This window comes from Monodon monoceros, unplaced genomic scaffold (assembly GCF_005190385.1).
Source record: "Monodon monoceros isolate NGI ecotype Baffin Bay Population unplaced genomic scaffold, NGI_Narwhal_1 Super_Scaffold_12, whole genome shotgun sequence".
Lineage (NCBI taxonomy): Eukaryota > Metazoa > Chordata > Mammalia > Artiodactyla > Monodontidae > Monodon > Monodon monoceros.
In genome coordinates this window covers 76,468,560-76,484,167 of record NW_021703768.1, presented here as the reverse complement: position 1 = coordinate 76,484,167, position 15,608 = coordinate 76,468,560, and the positions used below count along the sequence as shown (strand labels likewise).

Sequence of the window (15,608 nt, the reverse complement as noted above, 5' to 3'; positions counted from 1 at the left end):
ATCACAAAAATCAGATTATATGTGTAGGTGATATTAGGGAAGAGCCAAAAGAAATTAAAACTGTTTTTTGTTTTTTTTCAGCTTAGCTTACAAAGTTTTACCTGATGTCTATAAATGTGCTTTCTTAAGGTACTTTTGTCATGTTCATTGTCCTTCCTGGAATCTCTTTCTTTCTCTCTTTTGTGTTTTTTCCTCAAAGTATAATTCCTTTGAATATCTTCATCCTTTTTCTTAATTCCCTTCTAAACATATTTAGACCACAATTAAACAAATGTAAACATGAATGATGTATGTTACAAAATCCATATAAATTCAAGACGAGTCTGAATTATGACACATTAAAAAAAAAGTTATATACAATACAAAATCTCATTCACTGTTGGAGTGGGTATACATTAGTAAAATATTTTGGAAAACAGTTGTTCATTATCTAGTAGACTTGAACATGCACAGTCCTTATAACCTAGAATTCTCTTAGGGATATATCCTAAGCTAGAGGAACTCTTGAACATGTGCACCAAAAGTAATGTAAGAAAAGGTTCATACTATTCATGGCAGAAATGCTCACAGTTACAAAAACCAATCAATCCATCAAAAACAAACCAGTAAAAAGACACCAAAATATTTATCAATAGTAAAATGGATAAAAGGTATAACTGTGAAACAATGAAACATATACACCTGCAAAAAAGCAAGTCACAGAAGATTATAAATACCACAAACTAGAAAAGTTCATTAACAGGCAAAACTAAACAATGTATTGGTAGGGATACATATGTAGGTGGTAAAACTATAATGAAAAATAAGAAAATATTAAAACAAATTCCAAAACAGAGGTTACCTATCATGGGTAAGAGGAAGAAAAAGGGATGCAGTTTGGAAATGACACAGCAGAATCTTAAAAAGCTGGTAATGCTCTATTTCTTAACCTAGCTGGTAGGTACACAGCACTCATTTTTGTACTCTTTCAAAAATTATACACAAATGCTTTATAAACACATATAACATATACATAATTCAGAAGAAACAACTTCATAACTGGCATTATTAGAAAAGAGTGTAAAATATAAATAAATTACTTTTAATTTGGAAGGTCTTACCTGATTTCCATATGTGTGCCTTCCTAAGGCATTTCTCATTTTAACAAATTTCAAATCTTTACTAGAATCTCTGTATTTTTCTTTTCTGTGATGTTCAGTTAAAATAGAACTAATATTAACATCTTCATCATGATTTTTCACTTCTTTCTGCATGTTTATAAAAATACTTTAGTTAGACTATGGATTAGCCATAGCCTCAACACAACCAATGCAAGTCACAACAAAAAAACCCTCAGGAATGTAGGTTTTATGAAACATACACATGAGATTAAATACAGTAAAGAGCATTATGAATTATATTACATTTTAGTTATACTAAGATGAAACAGAAAAATAAATATTTTTAGTTCTTAAAGTATATACTGTGTTTACAAACACATTTAATTTAGGTATTTTGTTAACTTACTCTTTCCTGGAATCTCTGCCTTTTACAAAATTTGTCGTATGATTAGTCAAAACAGATTTGGTTATCTTCATTATTTTCTTTTATTTTTCCAAATGTTTGTGAAAACAATTTAGGCTCTACATCAAATAGAGTCTTGCCATTATTAGGCATATCAAATGAAACATCTCAGAAAATCTTTGTATAGGAAATAGGTATAATAACATTAAAATGAATAAGAAGTATTGCAAACCATATTGTTTATTCTTTACACTAAGAAATTAAAAAAAATAGAAATTGTGACCTGAATTTGATATACATTCTCCTGAGTTCTAAAAGGAACTCAAGATGTTTACAGATGTATTCTTTTCACTTTTTTTTAAAATTTAGATGTAGTTGATGTACAATATTATATAAGTTACAGGTATACAATGTAATGATTCACAATTTTTCAAGGTTATACTCAACTTATAGTTATTATAAAATACTGGCTATATTTCCTGTGTTGTACAATATATCCTTGTAGCTTATTTTATGCCTAATAACTTATACCTCTTAGTCCCCTACCCCTATATTGCCCCCTTCCAGCTATTCCCTCTCCCCACTGGTAACCACTAGTTTGTTCTCCATATCTGTAAGTCCATTTTAATTATGTAATATTCAGTAGTTTGTTTTATTTTTTAGATTCCACATATAAATTATATCATACTGTATTTATCTTTCTCTTTTTGACTTATTCCACTTAGTATACCTCCAAGTCCATCCATGTTGTTGCAAATGGCAAAATTTCATTTTTTATGGCTGAGTAGTATTCCACTATAACTATATGTCTATACAGATCTCCCATCTTCTTTATCCATTCATTTGTTGATGGACACTTAGGTTGCTTCCATACCATGGTAATTGTAAATAATGCTGCTATAAACATTGGTATGCTTGGATATTTTGAAACTAGTGTTTTCCTTTTTTTCTGATATGTACCCAGGAATGAAATTGCTGGGTCATATGGTAGTTCTACTTTTAGTTTCGTTTTTTATTTTTTAGAAACTGCCATACCATTTTCCACAGTGGGTGCACCAATTTATACTCCCATCAACAAACAGTGTATGAGGTTTCCGTTTTCTCTACATCCTCACCAATATTTGTTATTTCTGTTTTTTTTCATGATAGCCATTCTGACAGATGTGAAGTGATATCACATTGTGGATTTAATTTGCATTTCTCTGATGATTAACGATGTTGAGCAGCTTTTCGTATACCTGCTGGCCATCTGTATGCCTTCTTTAGAAAAATGTCTTTTCAGGTCTTCTGCCCATTTTTTAATTGGGTTGTTTTTTTGGTGTTGAGATGTATGACCTATTTATATATTTTGGCTATTAACCCCTTATTGGTCATATCATTAGCAAATATTTTCTCTCATTCAGTAGGCTGTCTTTTCATTTTGTCGATGGTTTACTTTGCTTTGTGAAGGCTTTTAAGTCTAATCAGGTATCATTTATTTATTTTTGCTTTTATTTCCTGTGCTTTAAGATACAGATTCAAAAAAAATACTGTGACAATTTATGTCAAAGAGTGTTATACCTATATTCTCTTCTGGGAGTTTTATGGTTTCAGGGCTTACATTTAAGTCTTTTATATATTTTGAGTTTATTTTTGGACATAATGTGAGGAAATGTTCTAATCTCATTGTTTCATATTTAACTGTCCAGTCTTTCCAGCATCACTTGTTGAAGAGACTGTCTTCACCATTCCATATTCTTGTCTCCTTTGTTGTAGATTCATTGAGCATAACTGTGTGGACTTACTTCTGGGCTCTCTACTCTGTTCCAATCATCTATGTGTCCATTTTTGTGCCAGTACCATACTGTTTTGATTACTGTAGCTTTGTAGTATAGTCAGATGTAGTATCGTCCAAAGTCAGGGAGCATGATTCCTTTGGCTCTGTTCTTCTTTCTCAAGAGTGTTTTGGCTATTCGGGCTCTTTTGTGTTTCCATTCAAATTTCAAAATTATTTATTTCTGTGAAAAATGCCCTTGGTATTTTGATAGGATGGCACTGAATCTGTAGATTGCCTTGGTTAGTATGGTCATTTTTAACAATATTAATTCTTCCAACCCATGAACATGGGATATCTTCCCATTTGTTTGTGTTGGCTTCAGTTTCTTTCATCAGTGTCTTATAGTTTTCTGAGCATCTGATTTTTACCTCCTTAGGTAGGTTTACTCCCAGGTATTTTATTCTTTTTGATGCAATGGTAAATGGGATTGTTTCCTTAATTACTCTTTCTGATAGTTGTTAGTGCATAGACATGCAGATTTCTGTATATTAATTTTTTATCCTGCAACTTTACAGAATTCATTACTGAGCTCTAGCAGTTTGTTGATGGCATCTTTAGGATATTCTATGTACAGTATCATGTCATCTGCAAACAGTGACAATTTTACATCTTCCTTTTCAATTTGGATTCCTTTTCTTTTTCTTCTCTGATTGCCATGGTTAGGACTTCCAATACTGTGTTCAATAAAAGCAGTGAGAGTGGGCATCCTTGTTTTGTTCCTGATCTTAGAGGAAATGCTTTCAGCTTTTTCCCATTGAATATGATGTTAGCTGTGGTATATATTTGAGGTCAGCTGTGGTATATTTGACAAAATGCTCTATATACACATATCTATTAAGTCCATTTGGTTTAATGTGTTATTTAAAGCTAGTGTTTCCATATTGATTTTCTGTCTGGATGATCTTTCTGTTGATGTAGGTGGGGTGTTAAAGTCCCCTACTATTATTGTATTGATATTACTGTCAAGTTCTCCCTTTTGTTTGTTAATATTTGCTTTATGTATTTAGGTGGTCCTATGTTGGGTGCATATACATTTACAATTGTTTTATCTTCTTCTTGGATTGATCCCTTGATCATTATATAATGTCCTCCCCTTTGTCTCATAACAATCTTTAAAGTCTATTTTGTGTGATGTAACTGTTGCTACACTGGCTTTCTTTTGATTTCAATTTGCATGGAATACCTTTTCCCATTCCCTCACTTTATCTGTGTATGTCATTAAATCTGAAGTGAGTCTCTTTTTGGCAGCATATATATGGGTTTTGTTTTTGTATGCATTCAGCTACTCTATCTTTTGATTGAAGCATTTTATATACAACCTCTTGAGTTCTAAAACTCAAGATGTTTACAGATGTATTTTAATAATTACCCTATCTTTCATAAAATCTCCATTTTTTTCATGTTAAATAAAACTAATTTAATAACTCCATTATTTTACATCCTTTATGTAAAAAATGTTATACTGTGGCTTATAATGCATATTTCAACAGACATATGAACTCAAAAGCCTCTAATTAAGATCATGTACACATAATCATAGAAAATCATCTAAGTCACATAAATATCAACTGCATTTTGAAAAAGCTAGAGAAAATCACAAAAATATTTTAATCTCTTGGAAAGTTTTATTTACAGTCTCCATATATGATTTTGTAAGGTACTGCTCAGTTGAAGAAGTTCCAAATTGTTCCTAGAATTCTCTTTGTAAAATTTGACAAATGCAGTAAAAACAAATTTTAATTTCTTTCTACTCATATTTAAAAATATTTTAGTTTAGATTAAGTAATAATAATTACTAGGCTAATGATTTGGTAAACCAATTAGAGAGTCTATTTTATAAAAAACAGTATGAAACTGAACATAACTGAACATTAGGTCTTCTAGGGTAGAACTAATAATGTCTTTTTTGGTTGCTCCTACTAACTGAAAAATTTTAGTTGAGAGCCACAAATATGCTTTCTTAACGTACTTTTCATTGCTCTAAGTTCAGAGTCCTTCATGTTTTTTTTGTTTTCCATATTTAATCATACTGGAATTCACTTGTGCCATTTAAAAAAACTTGATCTATATGCAGTAAAATACTTGACTTTAGACCATGAATATAAATACATATATTGATGAATCCTTTGTAAGACACACGTTACATTCAACATACCGAGTTGTTTTAAGTAATTACCATCTGTTGAGAACACACTATGTATTAGGAACTGTGAATTTCCATATGCACATATATATTATTTCAATAAGAGCCTCAAAATAGAGACATGGACAATATCCCAATATGTTCAAATTATAGACTGTAAATCAGAGCTGGGTTCAAATACCAGCTCTGTGATTCCAAAATCATTGTTATTTCCACCAAATAATGCCTCTCACAAATTTTGTAAGAAAAATCAGAAATGTAAGATTTTTTTAGAGTATAAAGTGTTACCTGGGTTCTGCACATGATCTCTTTTAAGGCACCTTTCATTTCAAGAAATCCCATATCTTTCCTGAAATCTTTGTTTTTTTCTTGATTGCTGTGGTTATTCCAAACAGAACTGGTTTGGGAATCTTCATCATTCTGAATTTCTTTCTGTATGTATGTAAAAATGGTTTAGGCAATCAGTTAAGTATGATTTCAACATTATGTACTCTTTATGGTATCCAACTTTATAATTGCAAAATATTTTGGTAGTCAAACAAGTAGGTACAAGAATACACTCTTCTAAAAAAAAAATGCACTCTTCTAAATCAAAGGTTATTAAACAGTAGTAAGTTCCTTGAAGGGAAAAAAAAAATCATTACAACGAAGGTCCCAAATAATAAAATAATGTATCTCAAGGAAAGCTAATGCTCTGTTGGTCTAGTAACAAGCAGCCCTTTTTATGAATAATCATGAACAAAACTATTTTATCTAGTCCCTTACCAAGTTAAAGTTACAATCTACTTCAACATTTTCTGATTATAGATTATTTCTCAGATTATTTTTCAGCTTTTTACTAGTAAGACTTCTTATTTGCACGTCTATCATACAGAGAAGAAAATAGGCTAATAGTTGAATTCACAGCTCTTATTTTACTTGAACATTAGTAAGCAATTATCTTCACCTAACTCTATCTCAAACACATTTATTTCTCTTGTTAAGGAATCCAAACGGAATTTTTAACTACCTACCAATAATAATTTAAAATATAGTTGCATATGTACTTATACATAAAATTCTCGAAGTTTAGTAAGATAAAGAATTGAGAGTAAAGATGAATTCAAGTACTTATTATGCAAGAGTATTCAAAGATTCACCATCTTTACACAAAGAGACTGGAGAATCATTGTCCTCCTAGGGAACAATCATGATATAGATGAAATGTGGTTAAGGCCTATGGTGTGATCTTTGGTTCCCTTTCACTTGTACTGGGCTTCCTATATGGATATGAGGGCCCTTTAGCAGCTTGCAATCTTGCAACCAGACAACAATCCCTGAGAGTAGCTGATTAAATTTCTTCAGTTACTCAGAAAAGTGAAATTGAAAGCCATGAAAAATGAAGACTTTTCTTCTGTCTTATTCCTGGAATCAAAGAAAGTATTACTCTGAATGTACAATTTCCATTAAGGACAACTTTAATGGGGATAAACTGAGTTTCTGGCTTCAAATTTCACATGGTTGACGAAGAGGATAAATCCTCAGGCTTAGATCATCAAGAAATGTCTAAAATACAGGATGAATTAATCCCATATAGTTTCCAGTTACACAGAATACATACGCAAAAGAACATACCATTATCATCAGCAACTAGGGAAGAACATACTGTTTTCTAATTCTGACTATTAAGATGCTATATACTGATCTGTAAATTAGAATGTATGATTCAAGTACCTATTTAAATAATTAAAAATCACAACGTGATAAACTATGACATTTGGAAAATTTTTTAAAATAATCTATTTTCTATAGCACTAAACAAATGATCAACATGTAATTGTCTCCAAGCCACACTCTCTCCAACCAGCTACTCTTATGAAAGATATGGGCATTATTTTTCTGTAAATATTCATTACTTATTCCTTATTTTATAAAATTTTAGTGCCAACAATACACTAGGCATTGTGTTAGATGTTTGTCTCCTATATGATCTAGGAAAAGAGCGCCATGTCTAATCTCCCTTATATAGTATAATGCTATGTTACAAACAGATGACCAAAAGCCTACTAATTCAGTAAATTATTCTATTACCTAAGATAGGGCAGCACAGTGTGGAAATGATAGTTGCCCTGGCTTCTGATTCACATATTTGACTTTGTTTTCTGTCTTAAAATAGGTATGGATATGCTTTGGTCTCAGGTCTTATTCCTTGATTCAGCCATGGCATTTGCCACACAACTTGAATGAATTCACAAGACTGGATGGAGAGCCAGAGAGATAAAGTAATTAGAACAAGCATCTTTTGAGTACTCTACATGGTTCTTTTGGAGGGGCCACATTGCGTGGCTTGTGGGATCTTAGTTCCCCAACCAGGGATCGAACCCGGGCCCCCTGCAGTGGAAGCACCAAGTCCTAACCATTGGAACACTAGGAAATTCCCAGAGTGTTCTACATGGTTCTTAACTAGACTGACTACTAGCATATGGTAATCTCTACAGCATTAAGTATTTTTAACTACCCAGAAAGAGACCTTCCTATTATCAAGGAAACCTAATAATACTCAAAATGAGAAAAGTAAAGGGAGACTCGAGGAGAGCAGCCTTAAAATTTCTTGAGTGCTTGGTCTTCAATTTTTTGGTCTGACATACGATAGCTGTGAGATCATCGGAAAATTATTAAATTCAATTATATGTCATTTCACTAACTGTAAAATGAGGCCATAGTGCATACCACACAGGAACATAAGGTTTAAAATAAGATTAAGTGTGTAAAATGCTTAGCATCGTGCCTGGCACACAGTAATCACTCAATAAATAATGGCTTAGAGTAACAGTTGTATAACAACCAAAGTAAGGTAAGTATTACCTTCTACATGCAAAGAAAGATATTCGGTCACAGAATAAATGACTTCCCTATGGTTAAAGAAGTAATAAGTTACAAATCTAGGTCAACAATTAGTTGATCTGGAACAAAAAGTGTATGTTTTTGCAATTACTAATATATTTCCATAAGACTTTTCTGTGGATCATTTTATTTCTTGGACAGATAATCAAAAGAAGTTTGGAGTATTCCTAAGTATTCTTGCCTTTTTGTGACATCTTCCTTGGGCCAAACAATTTAGATACATTAGTCACTTGCTCTTCTGTATTTCTATACCTTGCACAATACATACTAAATTGTAATTAACAGTTTCCACATTCTGTTTATGCCACATTTTGTTTTTGAAGTCTGGCAGGTGGTCTTATTCATTTTCTATAGTGCATAGCATAATAACTGGTACAGCAAAAGTCTTCAGCAAGTATCTATAAACCTGAACTAAATAATTCCTGATTCTGTTACTAAGTGGCTTTCCAAAAAGTAGGTTAAACACAACTATTTTTTAAACAATTGCTCAATTGTTACTTTTGACTCAGTCATTTTATATGGCAACTCTTCTTAAAGGACACTTCAGAATCCATCTAATGAGGAATGTATTATATTCTATGCCAAAGAGGTAGAAGAAAAGCAAGACATCAAAATGAAGTTAACTATCTTATCCTCAGAAGGGATCACAAAATGCCTCATTTGGAATGAATGGTTATGAACTCTTAGCTGTCTAATCTAGAGCTTATAAAACAATGTATTCTAAAAACAAATATAAGTTAGAGATTGTCTATTATTTTTGCTTGATATACTAATGCCCTCTAGTACTTCAGAAGCTGAATCTGATTGTGTCAGATTACTGCAAAATACGATTATGGAGAAAGCATAATACATATTACATTTTGTTCATTTCTTTCCATAGAGAAAGGGAAATTCAGATACTTTTTCTAATTTAGTTAAGAATGGTTTTCATTCTGTTGAGAGTTAATACTACCTTTAAACTGTTCAGTTAGGTAGATCAGATAGGATGCTTTAGGCTGCAAATAATAGAAAACCAACAAACTAACGTAAACAACATGGAAATTGCTACCTCACAGAATGGCAATATGGTCCATTGCTAAGTCAGGTTTCAGGGTTGATTAATCCAGCAACTCAAGTATCTCTACAAGAGTCTACATTCTGTCTCTACACTTTGCTGTCTACAAGATTGGTTTCAACCTAAGGCTACTTCTCCTCATGGTTAAAGAATGGCTGCCAGTAGTAATTACGGTTTCGTTTCATCTTTCCATGTTTACATGTAGCAGATGCCAGGCTGCCAGAGGCTCTTTTCAGAATGAGAAAGAAACTTCCCAGAAGCTCTTACATACCTCTCTTCATGTCCCATGAATCAGAACTGGTTGACATGCCCATTCCTAGACCAATCACTGTCAAGGACAATGAGATTATCCATAGTCCAAGCAGATCCATCCTCTGAACTAAGGTCAAATTTCCAATCCACACTGCCGCTACTCAGTAGGGAAAGGTAATTATACAATGATATATTACATCTACTCTTGGAATACTCAAGGGTTGTTCATAATTTCTCTATTAATCTAACAAATATAAAATGAGAACTCATGTGCTAGGCTTTATGCAAGATGATTCAGATATAACTATGGAAAAGACAGACATCATCCTTGATGACACAGTGCTTTTGGTTTAGGTGGGGAAAAAGACATGAACCAAGTAATCAGCCAATTAATTACAACTGTGATGAGTACTATAAAGCAAAATAGTGATATCAGAACACATTAGAGGTGAACCTAACTATTTTAATAAGGGGCCAAGGAGGCTTCCTTGAAGAGGCAGCATTATAACTGCAAACTGAATAAGCAGGAAGTAGGCAGGCATAGGGAGTGAGAGAATAGTGGAAAGGACCTTTTTAGGAAGAGAAAATAGCTTTTCAGAAGACACTGAGGTAGGAAGTAGCCTAGCCTGTTTAAGAAACTAGAAGAAGGCAGTTGTGTTATAGTATAGTGAGCATAGGAAAAAGTAGAGCAGGCTATAGTTGCAAAGGTAGGAGTGACAGGAACCCTGTGCTAACTTAAAGCTGTATTAGAGGTTTACAACTTTATCCTAAGGGCAATGGGAAGCCATTGGACAGTTTTAAGTAGGAGAGAGACAGCATCAGAACTATTTTAGAAAGAGCATTTTAGATGTTACTTCTGGATGAAGCTGAATGGACTAGAGAAAGAAAAGTAAGAGTTACTAGGAAATTAGCAAAAGTAAAGAAGTAGAACAATAGGGAGAATAATAAGGAGTTGATTCCAGGAGCACAGGGCAAAGAGGATGAACTCAATATGATGTTAGTACAGAAGAGAAGCAGTTTATTCAAGAAGTATTTGAAATAAAATCAATAGGACTTGGTAATTGACAAGATGTGGGGAATAAAGGAAAGGAAGGTTTCAAGGGTGATTCCCAGGCTTCTAACATAAATTATTAGACAAAAGGTTGTATAGTATCTATCAAGATGGGAAACACTGAAGAAGGTGCTAAGTTTTCCTAGAAGACCAAGGTTCAGTTTTTAGACATACTGCAGGTTCTCTTCCACCTTAAGTGACGCTTCTTAAAAATTCTTCTTTGCTTACCTTTAGAGCAATTCTTCTAGGGTTATTTCCATTCAAACTACTTAAGGAGTGGTATGTGCACCAAGTGAGGAGATGTAGGTGGAGGAAGAGGACAGGAAAATATTTCTAAATTCTTAGAAACAGCTCCCTCTTTTCCACTGGGAAAATACCGAAGAATTCTCATATGATACTATAGCCCACTGCTGTTTTATTTATACTCTGGTTTAAAATGCTTAAAATTATTTTGTAATAAACATCACCAAAGCACTGAAAACAGAAGTAGAGACTTAAAATAAGACAAATTTTAAATTTAATAAGTTCTTTTCAGATTTATCAGAAATACTCTCAAATATTTAAATAACTGAGAGCAACTGTCTTAAAAATTTCATTTTAATTCTAATCACACTTTCAAAACTCAGAACATAATTTGATTTTTACATTTCACTGTATCAATATTTTATAAAATAAACATTTAAAAATGTTTACTAATTTTTTGTTTGTTTTTTACTTACCTCTAAAAGAAAATCTCCTAGATACTGAATTGGATAAAATGGAGCCTTAAAGTTATCTTTTTCTTGTTCAGCCTTGATTCTCGCATTACTGGCAATCACATGAGTTATTCCACTTGGCGAATTTTTTGGTAAAATAACATTTGCTTTTCCAGCCTCCAAAACTCTAAATGAAAATGTAGAAAGTATATTAAAATGAAAGTATGGGGCTTCCCTGGTGGCCCAGTGGTTGAGAGTCCGCCTGCCGATGCAGGGGACACGGGTTTGTGCCCCGGTCCGGGAAGATCCCACATGCTGTGGAGCAGCTAGGCCCGTGAGCCAGGGCCGCTGAGCCTGAGCATCCGGAGCCTGTGCTCCGCAACGGGAGAGGCCACAACAGTGAGAGGCCCACGTACCGCAAACAAACAAACAAACAAACAAAAAAGAAAGTATGTTTAGTCAAATTATCTAAATCAATTACTTCCTAGGAGTAGGAGCAGATCTTTCTGAAAGGAATTAATTCCTTTGGTCTATTTGAGTGCCACGGAGAATAACTATTGCAATGATTTCCTAAATTTTAAGTTGTTCAGAACAGATGTGTTTGAGAAATCATGCTATTCCCTCTACTTATCCGTTTCTTGATATGGGAAAAGTTTTTAAGAATCAAGAATACTAAGTTTTCAAGGGGGGAAAGCAGCAGGGAGTGGGGGTGGTGGTGTGATGAATAAAAAAAAAAGTAGAACACTAAGTTTATTTCCTAAGGAAAAGTCACCTCAATAAGCCAAAAAAAAACAATGCAAGAATTCTAAGAAAGTATTTACCTCAGAAGACAACATACCTCCAAGGAAATCATTCTGGACCACAAAAAAATAGAACTAAACTTGCCAAACTTCTTCTAAAAATTAGCTTTTGAAAAAGTTTAATAACTTTGATCTACATTAAGAAATACATTTTACATTTAGGCTCAGAAGACACACACAGACACACAGGCACAAACACACCCAAAAGTTTCATGAAAATTCGTTACTGCAGAGGATTTAGAAAGCCAAGAGAACACTACTACAACCTGACAGTAAGAAAAAAGCCAAATAATCCACAAAATCATAACTTTTCATGAACCTATCAGAGAACTGAGATAATAAGCCAACCAAGAAACTGAATTTCCAAAAGAGTGATAAGCACCTTTGTGAAGAGACTGGATACCCAAACTATTTCACTTTTGCCAGAACACCAGAGAGAAGTAGCCACCATAAATGCAGGCAAGAATCAGGTAAAATCTTAGTAAATTTAAAGGCCAAGTGTAGGCAGCATGAAAGTTTAGAATAACTGAGAGTCCCTGACACATGGAAGGGCCCCCCTCAGTTGCAAGCTCTTTGCCACCAGCATCTATTAAGTATTCACGAAAAAGATTAGGGGCAGGTAACAGCAGGAACCCCATTGTTAGCGAAGGTGGGCCAGTGGGGACTGCCTGCCAACAAGAGATAGATGTAAAACCAGGCCCACTTCCCTGGATCCATCTCTCATATGAAGCAAAAGCCTTAAGTTATTTGGGTAAGGTAAGAAAGTCTTCTATTTCAGAACCCAGGAAAAGATGCACTGCTTTTGTTGTAAGAGTGGAAGTAAAACTCATCTGCCTTTGGGAAAGGGGTAGGAAAACTTCCTGCTGTGCAGCCAGAAAAAGATGGGATAAAGGATAGAAGCAAAAGCCACCCGTCCCTGGAGAAGGGGCAGGAATGACACTTGGGCCTGGGTTCCTGCACTAATACAAAGCAGAGACCTAATGCTGGGGGAGATGCTACAAAATATCTTACCCAAGACCCTGCCCACAATACAAGGGAGAATTTGGCTGCCATGGGAAACTGAGACAGAAGCAATGGGTATATCCCAACCCCAGAGACCAAGAACATGAAGAATGCTTAAGACTAAAGCCTATTCAACAAAACGAAAACACACCAACCCTTACTCCCCAACCTAGAAATGAGTAGGAAGCAAGAGGGGAAGAATATGAAGAGCCCTTCTGTGATGAAGTAGTAAAGGGACTACCGAAAGCTGAGAATGAATAAAGAACACTGATTAAAAAACCTCCAGCATCACAGGCCCCATGCTAAGCACAAGAGAACTGTAAACCACTGCTGGAATAAAATGAAATGATGCGCTGAAGATGAAAATAGCACTAACAAAACCCAAAGCCAGCTCAACAACTGACAAGATTAACTCAACGACCCCATACTAACTGCCTTACAAGTAGGTCCATTTTTGGATATTAACATTATTCACCTCAGCCTCTACTGTTCTTCTATAGGGAATGTCTATGTATGCAAACAAAACAAAACAAAAACACAAGACATACACAAAAATGGGAAAAAAACCCAACAACCAAATCATTGTCAAGAGATAGAACAATAAAGAGCACAGAGAGATGATCCACATGTTGAAAGTTTAAAAAAGTGACTTTAAAATAACTGTGAATGACATGTTAAAAGAATAGGTGGACAATTTGCACGAACATATGGGAAATTCAGAAGATAGTACAATCAAAAAGGTAGAATTAAGATACTATATCAAAGAAGAATTTCTTTGATATAGGCTTATCATAGGCTTTGATATAGGCTTTTATCATAGGCTTTTATCATAGGCTTTGATATAGGCTTATCATAGGCTTTGATATAGGCTTATCAATAGACTGCACAAAACTGAGGAAGAAATCATTGAACCTGATAAGTCAATAGTAAGTATCCAACTGAAAAACACACACACACGAAGGGAAAAAAAAACAGAACAGAGAAAGCAAATACTGTGGAACGGAATCAAATGGTCTAAAATACGGGTAATGGATCTACAGAAGAAGAACACAATAGAACAAATATTGGGCTGGCCAAAAAGTTCATTCGGGTTTTTCCATAAGATCTCATGGAAATAGAATCAGTAAATAGAATCAGCAATTATTAAAAATGGACAATACACTACAATGAAGTAGAATTTCTCTCAGGAATACAAGTTTGGTTTAACATTTAAGAATTGATCAAAATAATTTACCATATTAACAGAATAAAGGAGAAAAGCCAATTATCTCAATAGGTGCAGACAAAAACTTTCAGAGCCGATATATTTATAATAGCATCCCCTTTTTCCATAAGGTATTATGGAAAGACCCAAACGAACTTTTTGGCCAATTCAATAATTACAAGATAATGGCCAAGAATTTCACAAAATTAAAAAAGACAAAAACTCCTGTTTCCCTAAAAAGCTAAGAGAACTCCAAGCAAGTAACATAAATAATAAACAATAAACAAAATGCACACACATATATGTGGATACATAATCAAATCACCAAAAACCAAGAGCTGTGTTGCTTTTTTAATTCCCAACTGCATCACTAGCATATAAAAACACAATTTTTATTTAGTCACTTATTATCCTGTGATCTTGATTAAAGTTATTAATTAGTTCTAATAGCTTTTTTTAGTAAATTATTTGGTATATGAACATGTCTTTTGGAAATAAAACCAAGTATTCTTATTTCTTTATTTCCAACTCTATGCCTCTTATTTTCTTTGCCTTATTGCACTGGCTAGTACCTCTAGTAAAATCCTGAATATTAACGGTCAGAGGGGGCATTCTTGTCTTTTTCCCAATTATGGTGGAAAAAAAAAATTCATGATATTGTTTAGATTTTTTCATAGATGTCATTTATCAGGTTGAGGATACAAAAATTCTCAACAAAATATTTATAAATAGAATCAGCAATTATTAAAAATGGATAATACACTACAGTGAAGTGGAATTTCTCTCAGGAATACAAGTTTCGTTTAACATTTAAGAATTGATCAAAATAATTTACCATATTAACAGAATAAAGGAGAAAAGTCAATTAATGGATATAAAAACTTACAGAGCAATCGATTTATAATAGCATACCAAAATATGAAGTACATAGAATTAAATTTAACAATATATGTGCAAGGTTTATACAACAAAAACTATATTAATGACAGAAATTAAAGAAGCCCTGGAGAGAAACAGAGTCTACTGATAGGATGACTCAATATTAAGATCTCAATTCTTCCCAATTTGATCTACAGATTCAACACAATTTCAATAAAAATCCCAGCTTGTTTTTTTGTAGAAGTTGACAAGCTGATTCTAAAATGCATACGGAAATATAAAGGATCCAGAATCACCAAAACAATTTTGAAAAAGACAAAGTTGGA

At 33.5% G+C, this 15,608-nt stretch overlaps 1 protein-coding gene across 1 annotated transcript in view; it reads right to left on the bottom strand.

The window, feature by feature from the left end:
• SLF1 (SMC5-SMC6 complex localization factor 1) overlaps positions 1–15,608 on the bottom strand; it is a 58,558-nt gene that overhangs the window by 31,268 nt on the left and 11,682 nt on the right. The window contains exons 5-8 of the mRNA XM_029217327.1: positions 11,422–11,584; positions 5,751–5,894; positions 1,101–1,247; positions 102–242 (exon numbers count right to left, since the gene is read on the bottom strand). Of these exons, the coding sequence (XP_029073160.1) occupies positions 102–242; positions 1,101–1,247; positions 5,751–5,894; positions 11,422–11,584 (595 nt within the window). The remainder of the gene's footprint in view (positions 1–101; positions 243–1,100; positions 1,248–5,750; positions 5,895–11,421; positions 11,585–15,608) is intronic.